Source organism: Manihot esculenta, chromosome 9 (genome assembly GCF_001659605.2).
Source record: "Manihot esculenta cultivar AM560-2 chromosome 9, M.esculenta_v8, whole genome shotgun sequence".
Taxonomy (NCBI): Eukaryota; Viridiplantae; Streptophyta; class Magnoliopsida; order Malpighiales; family Euphorbiaceae; genus Manihot; species Manihot esculenta.
Window position 1 is genome coordinate 4,096,383 of NC_035169.2, and position 27,957 is coordinate 4,124,339.

At 29.0% G+C, this 27,957-nt stretch overlaps 3 protein-coding genes across 13 annotated transcripts; all 3 read left to right on the forward strand.

Moving 5' to 3' along the window:
* Positions 1 to 5,229: 5,229 nt before the first annotated feature.
* On the forward strand, positions 5,230 to 26,308 carry LOC110608318 (putative disease resistance protein RGA1). Of its 10 annotated transcripts, none has more exons than XM_043960231.1 (6): positions 5,231 to 5,648; positions 5,758 to 7,961; positions 8,085 to 8,397; positions 8,528 to 8,618; positions 8,750 to 8,862; positions 8,987 to 9,409. In XM_043960231.1, exons 1-2 carry the CDS (start codon positions 5,340 to 5,342, stop codon positions 7,933 to 7,935), a joined length of 2,487 nt encoding a protein of 828 aa, XP_043816166.1. In that variant the 5' UTR covers positions 5,231 to 5,339; the 3' UTR covers positions 7,936 to 7,961; positions 8,085 to 8,397; positions 8,528 to 8,618; positions 8,750 to 8,862; positions 8,987 to 9,409. The 10 variants fall into 10 exon arrangements, with proteins under 10 accessions (XP_043816174.1, XP_043816173.1, XP_043816172.1 ...); XM_043960236.1 differs by having other exon boundaries at positions 8,085 to 8,201; positions 8,361 to 8,397; positions 8,508 to 8,862; XM_043960235.1 differs by having other exon boundaries at positions 8,085 to 8,201; positions 8,361 to 8,397; positions 8,528 to 8,862.
* LOC110608317 (putative disease resistance protein RGA1) lies at positions 14,367 to 26,308 on the forward strand. 2 transcript variants are annotated; one of them, XR_006352080.1, is made up of 4 exons: positions 14,367 to 14,849; positions 14,948 to 17,152; positions 17,272 to 17,429; positions 26,137 to 26,308. XR_006352080.1 is itself a non-coding variant. In XM_043960229.1 (3 exons), the coding sequence occupies exons 1-2, from the start codon at positions 14,541 to 14,543 to the stop codon at positions 17,150 to 17,152; spliced, it is 2,514 nt and encodes an 837-aa protein (XP_043816164.1). In that variant the 5' UTR covers positions 14,367 to 14,540; the 3' UTR covers positions 25,632 to 25,811. The 2 variants fall into 2 exon arrangements, 1 of the variants encoding a protein (XP_043816164.1); XM_043960229.1 differs by lacking the exons at positions 17,272 to 17,429; positions 26,137 to 26,308 and adding an exon at positions 25,632 to 25,811.
* On the forward strand, positions 22,785 to 25,669 carry LOC122724569 (putative disease resistance protein RGA1). The gene is made up of 3 exons (XM_043959864.1): positions 22,785 to 23,202; positions 23,321 to 25,487; positions 25,632 to 25,669. The coding sequence occupies exons 1-3, from the start codon at positions 22,894 to 22,896 to the stop codon at positions 25,667 to 25,669; spliced, it is 2,514 nt and encodes an 837-aa protein (XP_043815799.1). The 5' UTR covers positions 22,785 to 22,893.
* Positions 26,309 to 27,957: the final 1,649 nt, after the last annotated feature.

The following is a 27,957-nucleotide window of genomic DNA, read 5'->3' on the forward strand; positions in this document are numbered from 1 at the left end:
AAACACTGGCCGAAGGGAGATGAACCACCGGACGCATCGACGACTCCCTGTGAATCCACCGTCAACAACATGCAAAGCCCTCCCAGCAAAACAAAAGCATGTTCTCACAACCCCAGTAACAGGATCATCACCATATCGAAGAAACAACCCTCAAGCTAGCAAAATCGGCGACCTGGAAATGAAGCCAAAACAAGACCATATACAAACCCATAAATGCCGACAATTAGAAGCGATGAGGGAGACCACCGTCAAACTCCAATAAAAAATATACAAAAATATACATCTCGACCGAGAGAACTGCCCTTTAGGTAGGAAATCGGTTATTTCGGTTTGATCGGTTATTTAACACGTTTAAACCGAACCGAACCGAAAACCGAATAATTTTAAATATACTAACCGAACCAAACCGATCATTCCGATTAACCGAACCGAAAAACCGAAATTATTCGGTTCGGTTCGGTTTTTCGGTTTAAACCGAAATCTACACAGGCCTAGATGTAACAAGAGACGTCAGAATATTAATTCTTAAAAACACTGGTTAGAGTAACATTTTTAAAGAAATTAAATGTTTCTTAAAATATTATTTTAAAAAATAAAATTTTATTATTATTTTTTCTTTTACTTTTTAAAATGCCAATCGTTTTTTAGAATTGTTTGAATGCTCTATGAAATGCTATTTTGATCGGAGTATATACAATTTTTTTTTATTTTAATTATCACATCAATATTATAAATTATAGAAAGTAAATATGTTAATTCAAAAATAAATATTTATAAATGTGTCAGTTGCATAATTTTAGAATGGTATGATTATAGACTTAATTTTCTTTTCTATATAGATACAGTCTTTTATGTATAAATAGGCTGTAATTTCTATTGTAATATACAATAAATATTATTTTTTTATATGATATCAAAGTCTCAACCATAGAGATTTAAAATTTCGTTTGGAGATTTACGGCTCTATTCGTTTGAATTACCCATAAAAAGTAATATTTGGATCTCATCGCCCATCTAGGAAGGACGTCAGAGCGTCGGCGAAGCTTCCCTGAAGAGCTGACAGGCATTCGGCCAACGAGTGGGCCTCACGCGCCGCCACAACGATCTACCGCAGTTCCACGCGCCTGTGCGTGAAGGCGAATCCCTGCTCGGTCACCATTGCCGGAGTCACCACATTGTTCCCTTGTCAGATCTGAGGTTCGTTTTCCATTCAGGTGTTGGGTGGAGATGTTTATGGTACTGTTCATATTCAGCCACTATTCACCGGGTACTGTTTACTTTTGATTCTGTATTTATTTTGATTGCTTTAGGCTGATTGTCCTTATGGCTGAAGTTAAAACCACCGTAACTGATGTGATTCCTATGATGACTAAAATTACGGAACACAAATTAAATGGATCTAATTTTTTGGATTGGAGTAAGACTATCCGTATTTATTTACGAAGTATTGAAATTGATGATCATCTTACCAAGAATCCTCCAACTGATGAAACTTGTAGAGTTTAGATGAGGGATGATACTCGATTGTTTCTGCAGATCCGAAATTTTATTCATAGTGAGGTGATTAATCTTATTAATTACTGTGAATTTGTTAAAGAGTTAATAGATTATTTGGAATTTCTACATTCTGATAAAAGGAATATTTTCCGTATTTATAACGTGTGTATGGTATTTTACCGAGTTGAGAAAAATGATAGAACTTTAACATTCTATTTTATGGATTTTAAAAGAGTTTACGAAGAGCTTAATGTATTGATGCCTTTTAGTACAGATGTGAAAACTCAACAAGTTCAACGAGAGCAAATAGTTGTTATAAGCTTTCTTGCAGGTCTCTCTCCAAAGTTTGAGACAGCTAAATCTCAAATTCTTTATGACTTTGAAATATTATCGTTACATGATGTGTTTACTAAGGTGTTGCGTACAGAGTTTCCAATTACTTCACACCCCACTAGTGCCCTTGTTAGCCGCAATGACAGTGGCAGATAGAATAATAGGGGTGGGCAAAGAGGATATTTTAATGGTAGTAAAGGATCTCAGCATTATGGAAAAACAGGTTCTACTTTTGACTCAAGAGGAATCATTTGTTGTTACTACCGCGAATCTGAATATGCTAAAAAGACATATCAGAAACTACAGAATAAGAATCAATGCACACAAATGGCACATATGATAGTTGAGGCCTCTTCTACTTTGAATTGGGAGACTGCAGAGGCTTGCAGTGAGATAACTGCTTTAGTATTAGACGTGCGTCAGCTAGAGGTGAGTAGAACTAAACTGAATCATTATTTAAAGAAATCAAACCTTTTAAGCATGCTCATACATCACGGATGCGATGTATATATAATTAGATTGTTTTGCATTAGAATTCATGAATATGATGCATTACATAATTTATTATTATTGTGGATGGATATTGGACCCATTAGCGCTCGAGTATATTATGATATGTTACGATGGATATGAAAGTCCAAGTCGAGACCCATTCTACGCCCCTGACACTATATAAGAGAAAGTTCAGGTCGAGACCTATTCTACTCCCCTAGCACTATGGATATGTTATATTATCTTATGTTTAAGAGGAAGTCCTGAGGAGCACCCGTCATGGGCCAAATACTATTGGAATCTGTAGAGGGTTATTGGTGACAAGTCCATATTAATGTGAATTGTTTGTATTGGGAAGCATTCGATCATATGTTTATTAAACTATTTTTTATATGTTCTGCTCACTAGATTCTTGTAACTTATCCCTTTTCCCCTAACCCCAGGTTAGCAAGATCAGAGTTAGTTCTAGAAGTTGGCTGAATTGCTGGTATAACCTGTTGTAATAGTATAACTATAGACATGTATTAATTTTTGGATTAGAGTTGTGATTTGCCCAAGTTCTTCCTTATAATCCCTGTTTCATGATCTTTTTATGTAAAAATTTTTAAGTATAAGTTATGTTTAAACTAAATTTAAGTCATGTTATGTTTGCCATATTAAAGCATTTGATGAGAATTATAGCATGAATTTTATATTTTCAATTATAATGCATGCACAAATTGAGTTTTGATTCATATAATTATTAGATATTTTTATTATTTGTGTGATCATGTATGATATTATATTAGGTGTAACAGGATGTATAATAAACTTGCTTCAAATTCTGACAATTTTAAATCCATCTGAACTCTAAATTCAATAGCAATTTAATTTTTAAGTCGTTATAGCGTGGTATGGAGGTAAACCCTGATTGCATGCCCGGCAGGGCATCCTCACTTTTCTTGTATCCAAAATGATGACATCACAGTACAGATTTTAAAGAACTGAGTGGTCAAACTAAAAAAGCTTTTGAGTAAATGAATTATTGATCCATTCAAAGACGTCATGCATGACCCACTGCTTTTTTATTTGCGAAATTTTTTAGTATTCAATTTAAGAACAAATTAATAACACATTTCTTTACAAAATTTTTTTTTTCTCATAAATTTATATCTTAATCAATATATTTTATGTATAAATTATATTTTAATTTTTAACTTTTAATATAATTAAATTATTAATTTTTATATTTTTAAAATTCAACATCTAAATTTATATATAATCAATTATATATAATCAATTCGTTTAAACAGAATATCTTTTTGCTAATGAATATTTCGCTCATAATTCTATTAGCCAACGATTTAAGAGAAAAATAAATATTTAAAATATTTAAAATACTTTTAAAAATATTTAAATTTTTATCGGTAAAATATTTTATATTGTGTAAATTATATTTTAATTCTTAAATTTTAGTATAATTTTATATTTTTAAAATTAAAATTTTAAATCTCTCTGTATTCACTCAGTCCAAAATTACAGTCTTTTTTATCATTATACATATTAATTTAAAGTAAGTGGATTGTTAAATTTCTAAAAATATAATTTATTTTTAAAATATTTTTGTAAAGATGAATAATCTATTTAAATGTTATTTTATATCACTTAAAAATAGTTAAAATTATAAATATTTTTTAAAAATTTTGAAATTATAAGTATTAGGATATTTTAATAAATAAAAATTAAATAATAAAAAGTGTTAAAATTTAGATGAATTTGAGAATCTGAATATAAATTAGAGATTTAAGTGTTATTTCAAATGAAAATAAAAAATTAAAATATTTAAATTTTAATAAATGAGAAAAATGGATGAAATTTTAACTCTTTAATATTTTTAATTTAAAAAGGGAAATAAAAATATTTTCATATTTTTAATTACAAAAAATAAATAAAAAAATTGAAATTTAAATCACTGTTTATAAAAAAATTTAAATGTTTAATTTTAAAAATATAAAAATTAATTTATTAATTATTTTAAAACTTAAAAATTAATGTATAATTATTCATTTAAAAAATAATAAAAATATTTTTATGTTTAAAAAAAATGAATGAAATAACATGCTATTTGGACCAACTGATAATAAAGAATTGAATTTTAAATGTATATTCTATTTGAATGAAATAATTATAAAATGATTTAAGTGTTTAATTTTGAAAATATAAAAATTAATTTGTGAGTTATATTAAAATTTAAAAATTAATGTGTAATTTATATTTTTTAATATATTTTTTAAAATGAAGTGATTAATTAACTAGTTTTATATGTTAGTAATTTTTTTTTTTTTTTATATTTCTCCTGCCCCACTTTTGCTGTATTCAAAAAGGAGGATTCACGGATTTACTGTAGAAGAGGTGGAGGCAATAATTGAAAAGAATAAAAGAAGCTTTGGATTGAGCAATATTTAATTTAAATTAAAAAAATTAATTCAACCGAATTGATTTAAAAATATAGTTTAATTTTTTTATATATTTTAATTTAATTTCATTTTTAATTTTATAAATTTTAATTATTTAAGTTGAATTCGATTTTAATTAAAAAAAAATTGAAAAAATTGAACCAAACCGATTAGTAATAATAATATGTTTTTTCAATAATATAGAGAAATTAAATCATATGAAAATTAAAATATTTTAATTAAATTTTAAAATACTAAAATTAAAGTTTAAAAATAAAAAAAAATTATTAAAAATTAAAACCGATCAAACCGAATCGAATCGAACCGAATCAGATCGATTCGATTCAATTCAATTTTAAATTCAACCCACCGAATGATGACCCGTAAATGAGATATTTCTAAGAAATTTAATCATTTAATCGAAGCTTCTTAGAAAAAGAAATAATAAAAAGACAAAGACCAAGACTCATGAAAAAAGACTTTGATTTTTGGTGTTAAGTGTATACAAGATAGGCTCATCCAGAGTTCATAATTACTTCATTCACAAAACCAAACTCAAACCCACAAACAGATTTTCATAAGATGGCTTTAGAATTACTTGCTTCCATTGTTGCTGACAAAGTCCTTGAAAAGCTTGCTTCTAACACCTACCAAGAAATTTCAATTGCGTGGGGTGTCCATGGGGAACTCAGAAAGCTTCAGGATGTCTTGACTACTATCAAAGCTGTACTTTTGGATGCTGAGGAAAAACAAGTGGAGAATCGCGAGCTGCGAGTGTGGTTGGCTAAGCTTAAAGATGCTTTTTATGATGCTGAAGATCTACTCGATGAATTTGAATGTGAGCAGCAAAGAAAACAAGTCCTTAAATTGTATGGAACCACTGCCAAAAAGGTATGAAGTAATTATAATCTCAATTATATATATATATATATATATATATATATATATATATATTTTATTTTATCTCAATTATTTATATATATTATAAATTTAATCTCAGGTGGGTCGCTTTCTTTCACCCTCTAATCCCCTTGTATTCCGTTTTAAAATGGGTCATCGGATAAAAGAAATAAGGGAGAGATTAGATGAAATTGCATCTCATAAGGCCAAGTTTCATCTAGAAAGAAAAGAAGCAATGCGTGTGATACCCATAGAAAGAGCAATGACTCACTCCTTTGTAGAGGCTTCTAATGTTATTGGAAGAGATGAGGATAAAGAAAATATCATTAGACTTTTACAGAAGCCTAATGATAGTGGTGAAACTGATGTTATTGCTATTGTTGGAATTGGTGGTTTAGGGAAGACCGCACTCGCCAAATTAGTTTATAATGATGAACGAGTGCAAAACAACTTTGAACATAAGATGTGGGTTTGTGTATCAGAGGATTTTGATGTAAAAATTTTGACTGAGAAAATTATTCAATGCATAACCAATGGTAGCGAGAACATAAGGCATTTGGAAATGGAGCAATTACAAGGAATCTTGCGAGAAAGAATTGGTTATAAGAAGTATTTGCTCATCTTAGATGACGTATGGAATGATGATCGTAAGAGATGGAATGCGTTGAATGAGCTTTTGTGTACGGGTGCTAATGGGAGCAAAATCTTGGTGACAACTCGTAGCAATGAAGTAGCATCAATTATGGGCAGTGTTTCAGAATATGAGTTAAAGGGTCTTCCTCATGATGAGTGTATGGCTTTGTTTACCAAATGTGCATTTAAAGCAGGTGAAGAGAAATGCTATCCAAACTTGGTGAAAGTTGGGGAAGAAATTGTAAGAAAATGCAAAGGGGTTCCATTAGCAGTGACGACAATAGCATCACTTCTTTTTACGCAAAGAGAGGGAAGATATTGGAAATCAATAAGAGATAATGGGTTATGGCAAATGGAGCAGAAGGAAAATGATATTTTACCTGCTTTAAGATTAAGTTATGATCATTTACCTGCTTATTTGAAAAGGTGCTTTGCTTATTGTTGTTTTTATCCAAAGAACTATGAATACATTCATTTGGTATTAATTCACTTTTGGATGGCACATGGACTTCTTGAATCAACAAACGAAAATGAAGAGCTAGAAGATATTGGGTTGCGCTATATTCAGGAGTTGAGGTCTAGATCTTTTTTCCAAGATTTTGAGGAAGACTCGGAATGCAAGTTATTCAGTTCGTGTAAAATGCATGATTTAGTGCATGACCTTGCATTATCATTGACACAAAATGAATTTTCAACAATAACCACAAGCACCAAAGACATCTCAAAGGGCGTTCGCCATTTGTTATTTCTTTCAATTCCCCAAAATCTTCCCACTCTCTTACAAGGCTTAGACCATGTGCGAACTGCTATTTTTAACACTGAGGAAATGAGCCAATCAGCCTTGAATTTATGTTTGTTAAGATTCCAATCTCTGCGGGTGTTGGACTTTCGCGATTCCAAATTTGAGGTATGGCTAGAAAAGATTGGCTCTTTAAAGCATTTGAGGTATTTATGTTTACCCGAAGCTTGTGAAGTTGAAAAGATCCCCAATTCTTTTTGCAAGTTACAAAGTTTACAATTTTTATGGCTTGGAGAAGAAATTGAGGATTTGCCCAGTAATATAAGGTACTTGATCAATCTTAGATTTCTAATTTTTCCCCGAAAGCAGAAGCGTTTGTCAAAGAATGGACTAGGGTGCTTGACATCTCTTAGATTTTTTTGGATTCTGAGAAATGAACATTTGGAATACTTGTGTGAAGACATGCAAGGTCTCAAACATCTTCGAACATTGTTTATTTTTGAATGTTACAGCTTAATCTCTTTGCCTCAAAGTATAAAATACCTCACTGCACTAGAGACTCTTCATATTGAAGATTGTACAAACCTTAATTTGACTTGGGAGGTAGATGATCAAGATTTGGCTCAATTCAGCCTTCAAAAGCTGATACTTGTATGGTTACCAAAATTGGTAGCGTTACCAGAATGGCTTCTTGCAAGATCCACCAACTCTCTGCAACTATTAAAACTAGGAAGTTGTAGAAACCTCAAGAAATTGCCTGCTTGCTTACATAATATGACATCTCTTCAACAACTTGTGATTAACGATTGTGCTGAAGTAAGGAACAGATGTGAACGTGAAGTTGGTGAAGATTGGTCCAAAATCGCTCATATCCCTAAAATTGTTATTAATGAAGGTTGCTTCTGAGATCAGTTCAACAGAAGATTATATAGGTATTGTATAAATTATATTTTCATTTGCTTTTAATGTTAGTTTTAGATTTAAATTATAATTTTTTTCAATTTTCTTTTTATTTAACATTTGAGATTAAAATTACTTGCTTTTTTTGTTGGCAGATACACATAATGGGAAGGGAACACAAGCTACTGCTTAATGTGACCATTTTTGTATTTGATGTTGTCTTGTTTTATATTGCAAACAACTCCTGAAACTCGTTATTAATTCTACTGTTTGTATCTATAAACTATTGTTTATTTTATTTTTATATTATATGTTTATTTTTCTCTAGTGCTTCTGCGAAATATTGCTTGTATGCATGGAAACATATATATAAATATATAGTAGTTTTGATGTCTTTCAACTCTCGTGGATGCTCTCTTCCTCCTCTCCAGCCTCTGTGTTGAAGAAGCAAAGATGGCTATAAATTAGGTGAGTTAAAGTTCATTACCTTGAATTAAAACAAATGGGTAATTGGCAATTTTCCATTGAATTTTTATTTTATTACAATCAATTACTGCATTCTACTAAGTATATATTAGCATATTGTCTTGTACAACAGTTGTTGGCTGAAGCTGGACTTCTTTGTCCGAGAAAAAAGCAGTTCAAATTTTGACAAAATACATAGTTGCTGCTTCAAAGCAAACTCAAAGGTAATTTGTACATTTAAAATTAATGTAGTAGTTATATTACATTTTAGGTAAAAGAAGAAACCACATGAACTCTCTCATTTAAACTGATTTCTGGTTGCTAAAACTATGAATCTTCTTCTTTGTTCACTTAGGTTTCCGTGCGTGATTGGCAATCTTCGGAAGATGAACAAGAGGTAATGGGTTTCCTGCACATCTCTAGGAGGCTTGCATTTAGCCATGAAGGAAAAAGTTTCTTTACTTGAAGGTCAATTTCTTGTATTACATTTTTATTTCCATTATTCATTACAGATCTCCACTTATCAAGTCAATGCTGTCCAAATCTTGTAAATCTTAAATCTCATCGCCTTCGTTATTGTTTTTTTTCGTAGATTGCTGCTATGACTGTCTGCTGGGGCCTGGTTGTTTCAAGAGTGCGCTATCTTCTCGTTTTTCTCTTCTTGATGCCCTTGGTTGTAGTCTCCCGCTCTCTAACATGGTGATTCTCCGTTAATTTTTTATTTTTAAGTTGGGTGATTGAAACTATGACTACTATTTATAGTTTTTTCTCAACATCAAACCTTCAATCTTCAATCTCCAACCCCTTGAGTTGAGACCAGGCCTTTCTGCCATTCATAGAAATGTGTTAGAACGGCATTGCTCTTTGTGTATCCGGAGGTTTCCCTTGAATCTGATTCCTATTGGCTACTAGGGTTTTGTATGGGATCAGCTGTTTGTATGGACTAGGCTTTTAGTTGGACCCACTATAATCTTTTTAATCTTTAATTCTTTATCCGCTATGAGCCTTATATGTACTAGAGTTTAAGTTTTTTTTACCAATGAAACTTTTCTCTTCTAAAAAAAATATCTTTTGAGCTCAAAATCTCAACCTTGTCTACTTCAACCATTATATTAGACTAAGAAGTTTATTGGCAAATATTATAATATGTATATATGCATATATATTTACTTAAAAATTAGTATTTCACCTTAAATTTTAAATTATCTAACTTATGGCCAATGATCTTGAAATATGATAATAAACTAACTAAAATTAAGACCTCGAAAATTAAGTGGTCTCAAGTTTAATTTAAATTTATTAATATATTTTTAATTGAGTTAATTGTTTATTCATGTTATCTATTCATGTTTTCTGCATATAATTTATAAAGGATCATTGAGATTAATAAACACTAAACTGTCATAAAAATTAAATAGTTAAATTATTATAGTTTAATAAAATAATTATTTTCTTAAAATGAAATTTTCAAACTAAATTCTTCATCATTATAAAAGTTAAAAATTGATAATGTATAAAAAAAAGTCCATTAAGATTATGAAACGTGTATACGGAATTTAGAAAGTTTGTGGGAATCTTTCTATCCAATTCTGACTAAGTAGGAATACGAATATCAAATCACTAATTTTGGATTGCTTTAAAACTCATACCACAAATGGAAATTAAATATGGACACTATAGGCCTTCGTGACTGGAGAGTCTACCTCGATATAAACTGGGTAAGCTGAGTATGACTTGATGAGACTGCGATAAGATGTCAATCTCCTACGCACAGGTCTTTTTCTTGCTACATCATCAGAATCATAAATTTACATGCGCAGTAAATACGAACTAGCCAACTTTATATTTATTATTTAATCGCCCATTATTAATTTATTATATGGCACATCTAAAAAAATATCGCATTCTATTTAGTTCGATGAAACATGATGAAAACGGTATCAAAATTATTAAAAGTATATATATTAATGATCTAACCTAAAAGAATTTAAAATTAACTTAAAAAAATTTAAAATTAAATCTTTAAATTCATCGATAATCAGTCCTTTCAACTCCAATCCTTCGATTGAAATTAGAATTGTTAAGAAGATAAGGTGACATGGGAGGGAAAAAGGTTGGGGGGGTAAGCCCTTATTGCACAGGACTTCAAAATGGCTGGCAGGCCATCCCCACTTTTCTTGTATCCAAAAAGTATAGTACAGATTTTAAAGGACCGAGTGAGTTGTCGCATTAAATATATTACTGGTGCGGTAATGAAGACAAAAACGTCATAAATTTACCAATATTTAATGTAACGCTAAACTGTATGCTTAAATTTAATTTTTACAGAATACAGTAATTCTAAATTAAATATAATAGTTAATATAAAATTATTAAATAATTATAATTAATAAATTAATTATTATATTTTTAAAATTAAACACTTAAATTTTTTTATAATTATTTTATTCAAATTCTAATTTTTTTATTCATTTCATACTGTTAAAAGTAAAAGAATATCTTTATTATATTTTTTAGAATAAATTATACTAATTTTTAAATTTTAATATAAATAACAGATCAATTCTTATATTTTTAAAATTAAATCTTTAAATTTATCTGTAATTAGGTCATTTAATTTCAATCCTTCCATCCATTTAAAAGTGTACATGTCTTTTTGCCTTTTTTGAAATTAGAATTATTAAGAAAATAAGATTGCATTCATTTAGAATTATTAAGAAAATAAGATTGCATTCATTTTTTCTCTTTATTTATTTTTCATTTACCTAAAAATTTGTATCTAGACCATCATATTTAATTAATTTTTAACATTTTAAATTTTTTATTTATTAAAATACTTGAGTACCTCATAACTTCAAACTTTTTAAAAATTATTTTTCCATATAATTTTTTTAAATAAATTTGTAATTTCAACCATTTTTAAATAGTATCAAATATTTTTAAATATGTTATATACTTTTATAAAAAAATTATATTTTTAAAAAATTTAACTATTGAATAACTTTGAATTAATATTTATAATGAATAGAAAGGTTGTGACTTTAGCCAGATTAAATATAAAAGAAAGTGCATTTGAGTAGATCTGAGATATCTCAAATTCTACTCTCCTAATTTTTTATTTTCATTTAAAAAAATTTAAAAATTTTGATGTTTTGAGATATAGAAAATAGGTTTACAGTAATTGTGTAAGCTTATTATGAGAGGGGGTATTTCTCTCTTTTTATTCCTTTACATTTGTCTGCTAGTCTATTATGCAAGTCCGTACGTACGGAAGCGTCAGACGCCCTCTCAACGCCAGACGGCCATTTAATTTCTTCTGACATGCGTATGGATATGACTGCAAAGTGACTGGGCCCGTTGTCCTTCCTCCTGTCACCTCACCGGGCTGAGCTTCTTCCAGAGGGACCTGGACTGGTGAGTGGCCTGGTCCGCTCCGTGGATCTGAATCAAGGCTGAAAGTGTTGGACTGATCTACCAGGGAAGCTTCATGAGTTTTGGACCAGAACTGCTTTCATGGGCCCAACCTCCTCTTAGGACGCGTGGAGCCCAGCGGTTACCAATTATCTTTTTTATCTCCTCAACAGTTATTAAAAGAGTGATGAGAGGTAAATATCTAGACCCATGCGGCTCGATAACGGCTCTTCACAAAACGGCTTTTCTTTGCCTTTGTTATCTTTAAATTTAAATTTTCAAATGAGTACAAATATTTTACATATTCCATTATTAACAAGAAGTTCAAATGAGTAAAAATATTTTACATATTTAAAAAACTCTTATGCCCGATCCTTCCATCTATTTAAAAGTGTACAGATGTCTTTATTGCCTCTTTTGACTTCAAAATGGCTGGCAGGCCATCCCCACTTTTTCTTGTATCCAAAAAGACGATGGTTGTATTATAGTACAGATTTTAAAGGACCGAGTGAGTTGTCACATTAAATATATTGCTGGTGCGGTAATGAAGATGTATTGATCCATTCAACTACGTCCATAACCCACTGCTTTTTTATTTGCCAATTTTTTAGTATTAAATTTAACAACAATTAATTACACATTTCTTTATAAAATTTTATTTTCTTTCATCATAAATTTATATCTTAAGCAATATATTTTTTAAATAAATCACACTTTAATTTTTAAATTTTCGCATGAATTAATTTTTATATTTATAAAATTAAACGTTTAATTTAAATAAATTTTTTTTATTTATAATATAAATTTAAGAGAGAATAAATATTTTAAATATTTAAAATACTCTTGTAAATACTTAAATTTTTATTAATGTAAATAAAATATTTTAAATGTATAAATTATATTTCAATTTCTGAATTTTAGCATAATTAACTGATTAATTTTTATATTTTTAAAATTAAATTATTAAATTTCTTTATATTCACGTCATACAAATTTATAATTCTTTCATCCATCATAAATATTAGTTTAAAATTAGTGGGTGATCAAACTTCTGAAAGTATAATTTATTACTAAAATATTTTTTTATAAATATCTACAATTTATTTAAAAATTATTTTATATTACTTAAAAATGATTGAATTCGTACATATTTTTTAAAAATTTTGAAATTATTAAGTATTAGAATATTTTAATAAATGAAAATTGAATAATAAAAAATGATAAAATTTAGTTGAATTTAATAATTTGAATATAAGTTAATGGAGATTTAAGTGTTTTTTCAAATAAAAAATAAAGGATTAAAATGTTTAAATTTAAATAGATGAGAAAATAGATGAAACCCTCATGTTTTAATATTTTTATTTGACATTTTCATGCTTTTAATTGTAAGAAATAGATAAAAAAAATTAGAATTTAAATGAACTGATTGTTTATTTTAAAAATATAAAAATATGAAGACATTAATTTAAAATTAAAAAATTAATTAATAAATTTTATACCGTAATATTTAATTAATTAGAAAATTAATTAAGAAAGCTTTCCATCTATCCATAATTTCGTTAATAAAAAATTAAGAAAAATAAATATTTTAAATATTCTCATGTTTAAATTTTTATTAATATTAAAATATTTTATATTGTGTAAATTATATTTTAGTTTTTAAATTTTAATGTAATTAATAAATTAGTTATTGTATTTTTAAAATTAAAATTTTAAATTCTTCTGTATTCATTCCATTTAAAATTAAAATTTTTTTATCTATTATATACATTATTCTAAAGCTAGTAAGTAGTCAAATTTTTGAAAGTATAGTTTATTTTTAAAATATTTTTTTAAATACCTATAATCTATTTAAAAGTTTTTTTATACCATTAAGAATAATTGAAATTGTAAATATTTTTTAAAAATTTTAAATTATCAAGAATATTTTAATAAATGGAAATTAAATAATAAAAAATATTAAAATTTAGTTGAATTTGGTAATTGAAATATAAATTAATGAAATTTAAGTGTTATTTCAAAAGAAAAATAAAGAATCAAAATGTTTAAATTTTAATAGATGAGGCAAAATGGATGAAACTCTATCTTTTTAATATTTTTAATTTAAAAAAATTATTTTTATATTTTTAATTATAAAAAATGGATAAAAAAATTAAAATTTAAACCAATTTAAATGTTTGATTTTAAAAATATAAGAATTAATATATTAATTATACTAAATTTAAGAACTAAATATACAGTTATCTATTTAAAAAAATAATAATGATATTTTTATATTTTAACGAAAAAAATAAATAAAGAACTTTTTATTTGCAAAGAGTGATTATAAAAAAATTTAAATATTTAATTTTAAAAATATAAAAATTAATTTATTAATTAATTAAAATATAATTTATTTTTTAATATATTATTTAAAATTAATAAATTAATTAATAAATTTTGTAATTTTTTTTTTCTCCTGCCCCACTTTTGCTGTATCCAGAAGCAGGATTCACGGGTTTACTGTAGAAGAGGTGGAGGCAATAATTGAAAAGAATCAAAGCTTTTGGTTGAGATATTTCTAAGAAATTTCATCACTGCTTCTTAGAAAAAGAAATAATAAAAAGACAAAGACCAAGACTCATGAAAAAGACTTTGATTTTTGGTGTAAAGTGTATACAAGATAGGCTCATCCAGAGTTCATAATTACTTCATTCCCAAAACCAAACTCAAACCCACAAACAGATTTTCATAAGATGGCTTTAGAATCACTTGCTTCCATTTTTGCTGACAAAGTCCTTGAAAAGCTTGCTTCTCACACCTACCAAGAAATTTCAATTGCGTGGGGTGTCCATGAGGAACTCAGAAAGCTTGAGGATGTCTTGACTACTATCAAAGCTGTACTTTTGGATGCTGAGGAAAAACAAGTGGAGAAACGCGAGCTGCGAGTGTGGTTGGCTAAGCTTAAAAATGCTCTTTATGATGCTGAAGATCTCCTCGATGAATTTGAATGTGAGCAGCAAAGAAAACAAGTCCTTAAATTGTATGGAACCACTGCCAAAAAGGTTTGAAGTAATTATAATCTCAATTATATATATATATATATATATATATATATATATTTTACCTCAATTATTTATATATATTATACATTTAATCTCAGGTGGGTCGCTTTCTTTCACCCTCTAATCCCCTTGTATTCCGTTTTAAAATGGGTCATCGGATGAAAGAAATAAGGGAGAGATCAGATGAAATTGCATCTCATAAGGCCAAGTTTCATCTAGAAAGAAAAGAAGCAATGCGTGTGATACCCATAGAAAGAACAATGACTCACTCCTTTGTAGAGGCTTCTAATGTTATTGGAAGAGATGAGGATAAAGAAAATATCATTAGACTTTTACAGAAGCCTAATGATAGTGGCAAAACTGATGTTATTGCCATTGTTGGAATTGGTGGTTTAGGGAAGACCGAACTCGCCAAATTAGTTTATAATGATGAACGAGTGCAAAACAACTTTGAACTTAAGATGTGGGTTTGTGTATCAGAGGATTTTAATGTAAAACTTTTGACTGAGAAAATTATTAGATGCATCATCGAAGATAGAGAGAACACAAGCAATTTGGATATGGAGCAATTACAAAGAAACATGCGAGAAACAATTGGTGATAAGAAGTATTTACTCATCTTAGATGACGTATGGAATGATGATCCTATGAGATGGAATTTGTTGAATGAGCTTTTGTGTACGGGTGCTAATGGGAGCAAAATCTTGGTGACAACTCGTAGCAATAAAGTAGCATCAGTTATGGGCAGTGTTTCAGAATATGAGTTAAAGGGTCTTCCTCATGATGAGTGTATGGCTTTGTTTACCAAATGTGCATTTAAAGCAGGTGAAGAGAAATGCTATCCAAACTTGGTGAAAGTTGGGGAAGAAATTGTAAGAAAATGCAAAGGGGTTCCATTAGCAGTGACGACAATAGCATCACTTCTTTTTACGCAAAGAGAGGGAAGATATTGGAAATCAATAAGAGATAATGGGTTATGGCAAATGGAGCAGAAGGAAAATGATATTTTACCTGCTTTAAGATTAAGTTATGATCATTTACCTGCTTATTTGAAAAGGTGCTTTGCTTATTGTTGTTTTTATCCAAAGGATTATCAATACAAGCATTTGAGATTAATTCAATTTTGGATGGTACATGGACTTGTCGAATCAACGAATGAAAATGAAGAGCTAGAAGATATTGGGTTGCGCTATTTTCAGGAGTTGAGGTCTAGATCATTTTTTCAAGATTTTGAGGAATATGATATATTCATTAGGTGTAAAATGCATGATTTAGTGCATGATCTTGCATTATCATTGACACAAAATGAATTTTCAACAATAACCTCAAGCACCAAACACATCTCAAAGGGTGTTCGCCATTTGTTATTTCTTTCAATTCCCCAAAATCTTCCCACTCTCTTACAAGGCTTAGACCATGTGCGAACTGCTATTTTTAACACTGAAGAAATGAGCCAATCAGCCTTGGATTTATGTTTGTTAAGATTTCAATATCTGCGGATGTTGGACATGAGCCAAGTCCGATTAAAGGTATCGCTAGAAAAGATTGGTTCATTAAAGCATTTGAGGTTTTTATTTTCACATGAAGTTTCTGGAATTAAAAAGATCCCCAATTCATTTTGCAAGTTACAGAATTTACAATTTTTATGGCTCGGGGAACAATTTACATGGCTTAGGGAAAATATTGAGGAGTTGCCCAGTGAAATAAGGTACTTGATTAACCTTAGATTTCTAATTTTTTCCACAAAGCAGAAGTGTTTGGCAAAGAATGGACTAGGGTGCTTGACATCTCTTAGATTTTTGTGGATTCAAAGAAGTCGATATTTAGAATACTTGTGTGAAGACATGCAAGGTCTCAAACATCTTCGAACATTGATTATTACTAGCTGTAAAATCTTAATCTCTTTGCCTCAAAGTATAAAATACCTTACTGCACTAGAGACTCTTCATATTGAAAATTGTACAAACCTTAATTTGACTTGGGAGGTAGATGATCAAGATTTGGCTCAATTCAGCCTTCAACAGCTGACACTTGGACGGTTACCAAAATTGGTAGAGTTACCAGAATGGCTTCTTCGAGGATCCACCAACACTCTGCAACTATTAAAACTAGGACGTTGTGAAAAGCTCAAGAAATTGCCTGCTTACTTACATAATATGATATCTCTTCAACAACTTGTGATTTACTATTGTGATGAACTAAGCAGTAGATGTGAACGTGAAGTTGGTGAAGATTGGTACAAAATTGCTCATATCCCAAAAATTATTCTTGGTGGTTCTGAGATCGGTTCAACAGAAGATTAGGTATTGTATAAATTATATTTTCATTTGCTTTTAATGTTAGTTTCAGATTTAAATTATAATTTTTCAAATTTCTTTTTATTTAACATTTTAGATTAAAATTACTTGTTTTTTGTTGGCAGATACACATAATGGGAAGGGAACACAGGCTACTGCTTAATGTGACCATATATATATATATATATATATATAGTAGTTTTGATGTCCTTCAACTCTCGTGGAAGCTCTCTTCCTCCTCTCCAGCCTCTGTGTTGAAGAAGCAAAGATGGCTATAAATTAGGTGAGTTAAAGTTCATTACCTTGAATTAGAACAAATGGGTAATTGTCAATTTTCCATTGAATTTTTATTTCATTACAATCAATTACTGCATTCTACTAAGTATATATTTGCATATTGTCTTCAAACCCCGCGCAAGATGGAGATGCCCTAGTTTTGGGAATCCCATCTTGGAGAGAAGGTTATAGAAATGCACTGTGTCGAGGGATTTGGTGAACAGATCAGCGATCTGCTGTCTCTGCTGTCTGGATGGCACATGCACAATTGAAATGAAGTCTCTGGAGAGTTGCTCTCATATAAGGTGGCAGTCTATATCCAGATGCTTCGTCCTTTCATGGAATACGAAGTTGGCTGTTATGTATTGAGCGGCTTGGTTGTTGCAGTCCAGAGGGATGGAGAGCTCCAGCGATATGCTAAACTCCTTTAACAGGTAAGTGATCCATTTTAGTTCATAGACTGTAATCGTCATGCTTCGGTATTCGGCTTCTACGATTGATCTGTTAATAGTATTTTGTTTTTTGGTTTTTTAGGATATCAGTGAGTCACCAAGGAAAATGCAGTCCCGGTGAGGGATTTTCTTGTCATGGGGCAAGATGCCCGGTCTGCATCAAAAAAAACCCCGGTTCTTGAAGGTGTTCTGGGCTGGAGAAAATAAGCCTCGTGTTGGGCAATCCCATAAAACATTTGACATAGCCTAAATCTTTTATCGTAAAGAGTCCATCGAGGTAAGCTTTTACATTTGAGATGTCTTCTTGTGATTGACCTGCTAAAAGTATATCATCAACGTATACAAGTAGTGCTAAGAAATAGTCCTTTTGTGATGTTATGAACAGGCAATGATATTGGTTGAACCCATATTGCTTCAAACAATCGGTGAGTTCTTTATTTCACATTCTTCCTGCTTGTTTTAGGCCGTAAATACTCTTGATTAGTTTACACACCTGTTCTGGTTGTGCTTTGTCATAGCCTTCGAGAGTAGCATATATAGGTTTTCTTCCACATGTCCGTGTAAATAGGCATTGTTGACATCTAATTGGTGTATTGGCTAGTTTTTAGCTGTAGCTATGGTCACAAACATTCTCACAGTAACTAGTTTGGCTACTGGAAAAAAATTATCGATGTAATTAATACCAGATAGTTGGTTGAAGCCTTTGGTCACTAATCGGGTTTTAAATCGATCGACAGATCCATCTAGCTTATATTTGTGATCCAACTCGAAAAATTTTACATTACAATCCGAATTGAATAAAAAATAGAATTTATATTGGAAGCAGAAGGTGAGGGCGAGGATTTTTTTTCATATCAAGAGTTATAAATAATCGTATTTTTTTAATTTTTCTGTCTAATTAGTTTAGAAGCCTTTGATTATTTTAAAAAACGTGATTTTAACCGGAGTGTTAATTTAAAAGTATTTCTGATTTCAGTTGTGATATGAAAACCCTTCTTTAAATAGCATTTTCAAGAACACAATATTAAAGAATTTTTTTTTATTTGGCCTTTTTAAAGTAAACATTAATTATGTAAATAACCACAATAAATTTGTAAATTATTTTTTAAATTACATTACTTAAATAATAAACCCAATTTTCTATCATTCACGTTGAAGGTGCCAACAAAAGTTGAGTGTATTTTCAACCCTTTCTAGATTCCTTTGGGTAGTTTTTATTGCCAAAGAAAACAAACTAAATATATAGAAATTTTATAGATTTTATATGAAAAATGTACACAAAGTGATATTTATTTTTACAAAAAATATAATAAATTAATAAAATTGAATGATCAAATGTATAAATATATTTTTATTAAATTAATATATCAAAAATATATTAAAAATTAATAACATTATAGTTAATTAAAAATAATATTTTATTCTATTATTTAAAAAAAAATACTATTATTTTTAATTCTTGAAGTGTTAATGTTTTTTATATTCACTGAAAGCGTCACATAATTTATTAGTTTGATAATTATTCATAAAAAATAAAGTTTTAATATCATATATTTTATGTAATACAATTAATTGCAAAAAATAGATTTACTTTAAAAAATTAAAATAAAAAATGCTTTTGAGTAAATATAAGGTGGAGGCAAAATGAAAATAACCAAAGCTTTTGATTGAGATTTGTCTAACAAATTTCACCAATGAAATGGTAAAATTTATTATTTCATTATATTAAAATATATATTAAATTATAAAAAAATTATTAATTAATTTTTATATTAATTTAGCTATTAAGTATTTTTACTTATATAAAAATTATTAATTAATCTTTTAATTTTATAAAAATATCTACTAATCAGTAAATTTATATCGAGTTTATTTGAGACTTTTCTTCTATACTAATAATTACAATTAATAGAAATATTAATTAATATATTTTTAAAAAAATTCAATAACATTTAAATTTTATTTTTAAAATTGATATACTAACTAATAAACTTTTATATATCACAGAATTTAATATTAATTTTTTAATAAATATAAATAATAAACTATATTTTAATTTTTAAATTTTAATATAATTAATGAATTAATCATTATATTTTTAAAATCAGATACTTAAGTCTCTCTATAATTATTTTATCCAAACTCTAATCCTTTCATTCATTTCGTACGGTTAAAAGCGTATAAATATCTGTATTGCATTTTTTAGGATAAATTATACTAATTTTCAAATTTTAATATAAATAACGAATCAATTCTTATATTTTTAAAATTAAATCTTTAAATTTATCTATAATAAGCATTCGACTCCAATCCTTTCATGCATTTAATGGTGTACAAATGTTTTTATTGCCTCTTTTAAAATTAGAATTGTTAAGAAAATAAGATTGCAACCATTTTTCCTTATCATTTATTTTTCATTCGAGAAAAACTTAAATCCCTAATTCTTTTTATATAGACTATCACATTCAATTAATTTTTAACACTTTTATTCTTTAATTTTTCATTCATTTAAATACTTTTAGAAATTACTTTTTCATACAATTTTTAAAAAATGTTTGTAACTACAACCATTTTTAAGTAGTATTAAGTATTCTTAAATATGATATATACTTTTACAAAAAATTATATTTTTAAAAGTTTGATCATCGAGTAACTTTGAATTAATATTTATAATGGATAAAAAGAGTCTGATATTAGAAAGACAGAATATAAAAAGATTTAAAAGTTTAATTTTAAAAATATAGATATTGACTACAATAATTTTTAACATTTACAAGAGTATTTTAGATATTTAAAATATTTATTCAATAATTAACTTATTGACTAATAAAATTATAAATGAAAAAACGTTTCATTTGCACATAGTGATTATAAAAAAATTTATGTATTCAATTTAAAAAATGTAACTAACTCTAATTTATTTTCCTTCCAATTTTTTTAATATAGGGAGGGAAAAAGGTTGGGGGGTAAGCCTGATTGCGCAGAGGACTTCAAACTGGCTGGCAGGCCATCCCCACTTTTCTTGTATCCAAAAAGTATAGTACAGATTTTAAAGGACTGAGTGAGTTGTCACATTAAATATATTGCTGGTGCGGTAATCAAGATGTATTGATCCATTCAAAGACGTCCATAACCCACTGCTTTTTTATTTGCCAATTTTTTAGTATTAAATTTAACAACAATTAATTACACATTTCTTTATAAAATTTTATTTTCTTTCCTCATAAATTTATACTTTAAATCATATATTTTTTAAATAAATCACATAAATTAATTTTTATATTTTTAAAATTAAACACTTAAATCTATTTATAATCAGTCCGTCTAAATAGGAGTCCGTTTAGCTAGAAGTATTTTTATTTATAATACAAATCAAAGGGAGATTAATACCTAAAATACTCTCATAAACACTTAAATCTTTGTCAATATGAATAAAATATTTTAAATACGTAAATTATATTTTAGTCTCTAATTTTTAGCATAATTAATATATTAGTTCTTATATTTTTAAAATTAAAGGATTAAAATGTTTAAATTTAAATAGATAAAGAAAATAAATGAAACCCTCACTCTTTAATATTTTTATTTTAAAAAAAAAACATAAAGATATTTTCATACTTTTAATCTTAAGAAATGAATAAAAAATTTAGAATTTAAACGAAATTATAGGATAATTTAAGTATTTGATTTTAAAAATATAAAAATATAAAGACATTAATTTAAAATTAAAAAATTAATTAATGAGTTTTGTACCATAATATTTAATTTATTAGAAAATTAATTAAGAAAGCCTTTCATCTATCCATAATTTCGTTAATAACAAATTAAAAAAAATAAATATTTTAAATATTTAAAATATTCTTATAAACGTTTAAATTTTTATCAATGTTAAAATATTTTATATTACGTAAATTATATTTTAATTTTTAAATTTTAACGTAATTAATAGATTAGATATTGTATTTTTAAAATTAAAATTTTAAATTTCTATGTATTCATTCCATCTAAAATTAAAATTTTTTTTATCCATTATATACATTATTCTAAAAATAGTAGGTAGTTAAACTTTTAAAAGTATAATTTATTTTTAAAATATTTTTTTTAAATATCTATGATCTATTTAAAAGTTTTTTTATACCACTCAAGAATAGTTGAAATTATAAATATTTTCTAAAATTTTTCAAATTATCAAGAGTATTTTAATAAATGGAAATTGAATAATAAAAAGTATTAAAATTTAGTTGAATTTGATAATTGAAATATAAATTACTGGAATTTAAGTGTTATTTTAAAAGAAAAATAAAAATTTAAAATGTTTAAATTTTAATAGATGAGGTAAAATGGATGAAACTCTAATTTTTAATATTTTTAATTTAAAAAAATACTTTTATATTTTTAATTATAAAAAATAATAAAAAAATTAGAATTTAAATCAACGGAGTAATTTAAATATTTAATTTTAAAAATATAAAAATTAATTTATTAATTATATTATATTTAAGAACTAAACATATAGTTATTTATTTAAAAAACATAATAATGATATTTTTATACTTTTAACGAAAAAAATAAATAAATAACTTTTTATTTGAAAAGAGTGATTATAAAAAAATTTAAATATTTAATTTTAAAAATATAAAAATTTATTTATTTATTAATTAAAATATAATTTACTTTTTAATATATTATTTAAAATTAAGAAATTAATTAATAAATTTTGTACTTAATTTTTTTTTTTCTCCTGCCCCACTTTCGCTGTATCCAAAAGCAGGATTCACGGGTTTACTGTAGAAGAGGTGGAGGCAATAATTCAAAAGAATCAAACAAGCTCTCGGTTGAGATATTTCTAAGAAATTTCATTACTGCTTCTTGGAAAAAGAAATAATAAAAAGACAAAGACCAAGACTCATGAAGAAGACTGATTTTTGGTGTAAAGTGTATACAAGATAGGCTCATCCAGAGTTCATAATTACTTCATTCCCAAAACGAAACTCAAACCCATAAACAGATTTTCATAAGATGGCTTTAGAATCACTTGCTTCCATTGTTGCTGACAAAGTCCTTGAAAAGCTTGCTTCTAACACCTATCAAGAAATTTCAATTGCGTGGGGTGTCCATGGGGAACTCAGAAAGCTTGAGGATGTCTTGACTACTATCAAAGCTGTACTTTTGGATGCTGAGGAAAAAGAAGTGGAGAATCACGAGCTGCGAGTGTGGTTGGCTAAGCTTAAAGATGCTCTTTATGATGCTGAAGATCTCCTCGATGAATTTGAATGTGAGCAGCAAAGAAAACAAGTCCTTAAATTGTATGGAACCACTGCCAAAAAGGTATGAAGTAATTATAATCTCAATTATATATATATATATATATATATATATATATATATATATATATATATATATATTTTATCTCAATTATTTATATATATTATACATTTAATCTCAGGTGGGTCGCTTTCTTTCATCCTCTAATCCCCTTGTATTCCGTTTTAAAATGGGTCATCGGATAAAAGAAATAAGGGAGAGATTAGATGAAATTGCATCTCATAAGGCCAAGTTTCATCTAGAAAGAAAAGAAGCAAGGCGTGTTATACCCAGAGAAAGATCAATGACTCACTCCTTTGTAGAGGCTTCTAATGTTATTGGAAGAGATGAGGATAAAGAAAATATCATTAGACTTTTACAGAAGCCTAATGATAGTGGTAAAACTGATGTTATTGCTATTGTTGGAATTGGTGGTTTAGGGAAGACTGCACTCGCCAAATTAGTTTATAATGATGAACGAGTGCAAAACAACTTTGAACATAAGATGTGGGTTTGTGTATCAGAGGATTTTGATGTAAAACTTTTGACTGAGAAAATTATTCAATGCATAACCAATGGTAGAGAGAACATAAGGCATTTGGAAATGGAGCCATTACAAGGAATCTTGCGAGAAACAATTGGTGATAAGAAGTATTTACTCATCTTAGATGACGTATGGAATGATGATCCTTTGAGATGGAATTTGTTGAATGAGCTTTTGTGTACGGGTGCTAATGGGAGCAAAATCTTGGTGACAACTCGTAGCAATAAAGTAGCATCAATTATGGGCAGTGTTTCAGAATATGAGTTAAAGGGTCTTCCTCATGATGAGTGTATGGCTTTGTTTACCAAATGTGCATTTAAAGCAGGTGAAGAGAAATGCTATCCAAACTTGGTGAAAGTTGGGGAAGAAATTGTAAGAAAATGCAAAGGGGTTCCATTAGCAGTGAAGACAATAGCATCCCTCCTTTTTACGCAAACAGATGAAAGATATTGGAAATCAATAAGAGATAATGGGTTATGGCAAATAGAGCAGAAGGAAAATGATATTTTACCTGCTTTAAGATTAAGTTATGATCATTTACCTGCTTATTTGAAAAGGTGCTTTGCTTATTGTTGTTTTTATCCAAAGGACTATGAATACATTCATTTGGTATTAATTCACTTTTGGATGGCACATGAACTTCTTGAATCAACAAACGAAAATGAAGAGCTAGAAGATATTGGGTTGCGCTATATTCAGGAGTTGAGGTCTAGATCTTTTTTCCAAGATTTTGAGGAAGACTCGAAAAACAAGTTATTCAGTTCGTGTAAAATGCATGATTTAGTGCATGACCTTGCATTATCATTGACACAAAATGAATTTTCAACAATAACCACAAGCACCAAAGACATCTCAAAGGGCGTTCGCCATTTGTTATTTCTTTCAATTCCCCAAAATCTTCCCACTCTCTTACAAGGCTTAGACCATGTGCGAACTGCTATTTTTAACACTGAGGAAATGAGCCAATCAGCCTTGAATTTATGTTTGTTAAGATTCCAATCTCTGCGGGTGTTGGACTTTCGCGATTCCAAATTTGAGGTATGGCTAGAAAAGATTGGCTCTTTAAAGCATTTGAGGTATTTATGTTTACCCGAAGCTTGTGAAGTTGAAAAGATCCCCAATTCTTTTTGCAAGTTACAAAGTTTACAATTTTTATGGCTTGGAGAAGAAATTGAGGATTTGCCCAGTAATATAAGGTACTTGATCAATCTTAGATTTCTAATTTTTCCCCGAAAGCAGAAGCGTTTGTCAAAGAATGGACTAGGGTGCTTGACATCTCTTAGATTTTTGGGGATTCATAAAAATGAAAATTTAGAATACCTGTGTGAAGACATGCAAGGTCTCAAACATCTTCGAACATTGATTATTTATGACTGTGACAGCTTAATCTCTTTGCCACAAAGTATAAAATACCTCACTGCACTAGAGACTCTTCATATTGTAAATTGTACAAACCTTAATTTGACTTGGGAGGTAGATGATCAAGATTTGGCTCAATTCAGCCTTCAAAAGCTGATACTTGCATGGTTACCAAAATTGGTAGCGATACCAGAATGGCTTCTTGCAAGATCCACCAACTCTCTGCAACTATTAGCACTAGGAAGTTGTAGAAACCTCAAGAAATTGCCTGCTTGCCTACATAATATGACATCTCTTCAACAACTTGTGATTAACGATTGTGCTAAACTAAGCAGCAGATGTGAACGTGAAGTTGGTGAAGATTGGTCCAAAATCGCTCATATCCCTAAAATTGTTATTAATGAAGGTTGCTTCTGAGATCAGTTCAACAGAAGATTAGGTATTGTATAAATTATATTTTCATTTGCTTTTAATGTTAGTTTTAGATTTTTTTCAATTTTCTTTTTATTTAAGATTTTAAATTAAAATTACTTGTTGTTTTTGTTGGCAGATACACATAATGGGAAGGGAACACAGGCTACTGCTTAATGTGACCATATTTGTATTTGATGTTGTCTTGTTTTATATTGCAACAACTCCTAAAACTCGTTATTAATTTTACTGTTTGTATGTATCTCTAAACTATTGTTTATTTTATTTTATTTTTATATGATATGTTTATTTTTCTCTAGTGCTTCTGCGAAATATTGCTTGTATGCATGGAAACATATATATATATATATATATATATATATATATATATATATATAGTAGTTTTGATGTCTTTCAACTCTCGTGGATGCTCTCTTCCTCCTCTCCAGCCTGTGTGTTGAAGAAGCAAAGATGGCTATAAATTAGGTGAGTTAAAGTTCATTACCTTGAATTAAAACAAATGGGTAATTGGATATGAATAAATGTCATAGAAATGAATTTCCATTTCAGTTTTCCATTGAATTTTTATTTTATTACAATCAATTGCTGCATCTTACTAAGAATATATATGTCTTATACAGCAGTTGTTGGCTGAAGCTGGTTGTTGCTAATTTAAACTGATTTCTAATTGCTAAAACTACAAATCTTCTTCTTTGTTCACTTGGGTGTCCGTACGTGATGGGCAATCTTCGGAAGATGAAGAAGAGGTCATGGGTTTCCTGCACATCTCTTGGAGGCTTACATTTAGCCATGAAGGAAAAAGATGGCAAGGGATACAAAATCTCTTTACTTGAAGGTCAATTTCTTGTATTACATTTTTTTTTCCATTATTCATTATGGAGCTCCACATATCAAGTCAATGCTGCCCAAGTCTTTTAAATCTCATCGCCTTCGTTGTTGTTTTGTTTATGTGGGGCTTGGTTGTTTCAAGAGTGCGCTATCTTCTCGTTTTCCTCTTCCTGATGTCCTTGGTTGTAGTCTCCCGCTCTCCAGCATGGTGATTCTCGGTTGAGTTATCATTTTTTGGTTGGGTGATTGAAACTATGTAACTACTATTTATAGTTTATTTTCTCAAACATCAAACCTTCAATCTCCAACCCCTTCCCTTGAGTTGAGACTTTTATAGCGATGATCTGAGATTCAGAAAAACGAAGGGTTTTGGTACGTGCGAGTAAGCTTAGCCTGAATAGTTCAGACCTTCCTCTTTTAATCCTTTTTTTCTTATCCTTTAGTGACGTATAATTGTCATCCTGCTATAGTGTCACTTGTCGCTATCATACAGAGTCGTACTTATCGGACGTACTCCTTCTATTTATCATCAGGAGGCTATTTAATTCCCCTCCGGCTCTCGTGCTGATAGTGCCATAGTTTAGCCGAGTCCTTTCCTCCACTGACCCGTCACGTCAGGTGAGTTGGTCCTTTTTTATGAGCTCGGGCCTCGGTCGGCCCGATCTACTCGATTGTGGTTTGAGTTGTGCGCTAATCGACCAATTTGCGTATTGAGCTATGATGGATTTTGAGCCTGACTTTTCTACAAGGGCTTGACTACGGCCTAAGTGTCAGTGGTCCAGCGATCATCACATAGAATTGTGTTAGAACGTTCAGTGTATTTGGAAGTTTTCCTTGAATTTGATTGGAATTGGCTACTGGGGTTTTGTATAGGTTGGACTGTTTGTATGGACTAGGTTTGTAGTTGGACCCACTGTAATCTTTTTAATCTTTAATTTTTTAATGAGCTACGAGCCTTATGTGTATTTACAGATGAAACTTTTATCTTCTAAAAAAAAGCTTTTGAGCTCAAAATCTTAACCGTGTCTACTTCAACCATTAGTATTTCATATATATATATATATATATATATATCCATAAGAGAGAGTCGGGCTAGAGTCTCATGACAATTCAACACACCGGTTTACTTCCTTAGCCAGTGGTCCGGACATCGGGCTAACAGGTTTAATCTAATACGGTCAGGTTTCAAAAAGTCAAAATCTAGCTCACTCGATTTATGTTTGATCTAACGTGATCAGGGTGTAAGAAGTCAAAATCCAGCTCACTTGATTTGATGGGTAAGGCTATAAACCCTATACATCTAGGATCAGGTCCATATAGACACCGGAAGGAATTAAATAGCCGCCTGACAATGAAAATAAGGGAACGTTCGTACACACGGTCTTGCGTGATAATGACACGTCGCTAGAAAACAAAAGAGAAGAGATACAAGGAAGAAAGAGGGTGAACCAAGGAGCTAAGCTTACTCACACATACCAAAATCTTACTCTCTACAGTCATCTGGATCTCAAATCATCAATATATATTCACTTATAAATTACTATTTCATCCTAAATTTTAAATTATCTAACTTATTAGCAATGTTCTTGAAGTATGTTAATTGTTAGAGTGTGAAC

Excerpts from the sequence above, each read along its gene's own strand:
- LOC110608318 (XM_043960237.1), top strand. The coding sequence starts at position 5,340 with ATGGCTTTAGAATTACTTGCTTCCATTGTTGCTGACAAAGTCCTTGAA. Across the intron at positions 5,649-5,757 it reads ATGGAACCACTGCCAAAAAG|GTGGGTCGCTTTCTTTCACC; the intron begins GTATGAAGTAAT and ends ATTTAATCTCAG.
- LOC110608317 (XM_043960229.1), top strand. The coding sequence starts at position 14,541 with ATGGCTTTAGAATCACTTGCTTCCATTTTTGCTGACAAAGTCCTTGAA. Across the intron at positions 14,850-14,947 it reads ATGGAACCACTGCCAAAAAG|GTGGGTCGCTTTCTTTCACC; the intron begins GTTTGAAGTAAT and ends ATTTAATCTCAG.
- LOC122724569 (XM_043959864.1), top strand. The coding sequence starts at position 22,894 with ATGGCTTTAGAATCACTTGCTTCCATTGTTGCTGACAAAGTCCTTGAA. Across the intron at positions 23,203-23,320 it reads ATGGAACCACTGCCAAAAAG|GTGGGTCGCTTTCTTTCATC; the intron begins GTATGAAGTAAT and ends ATTTAATCTCAG. Across the intron at positions 25,488-25,631 it reads TAAAATTGTTATTAATGAAG|ATACACATAATGGGAAGGGA; the intron begins GTTGCTTCTGAG and ends TTTTGTTGGCAG.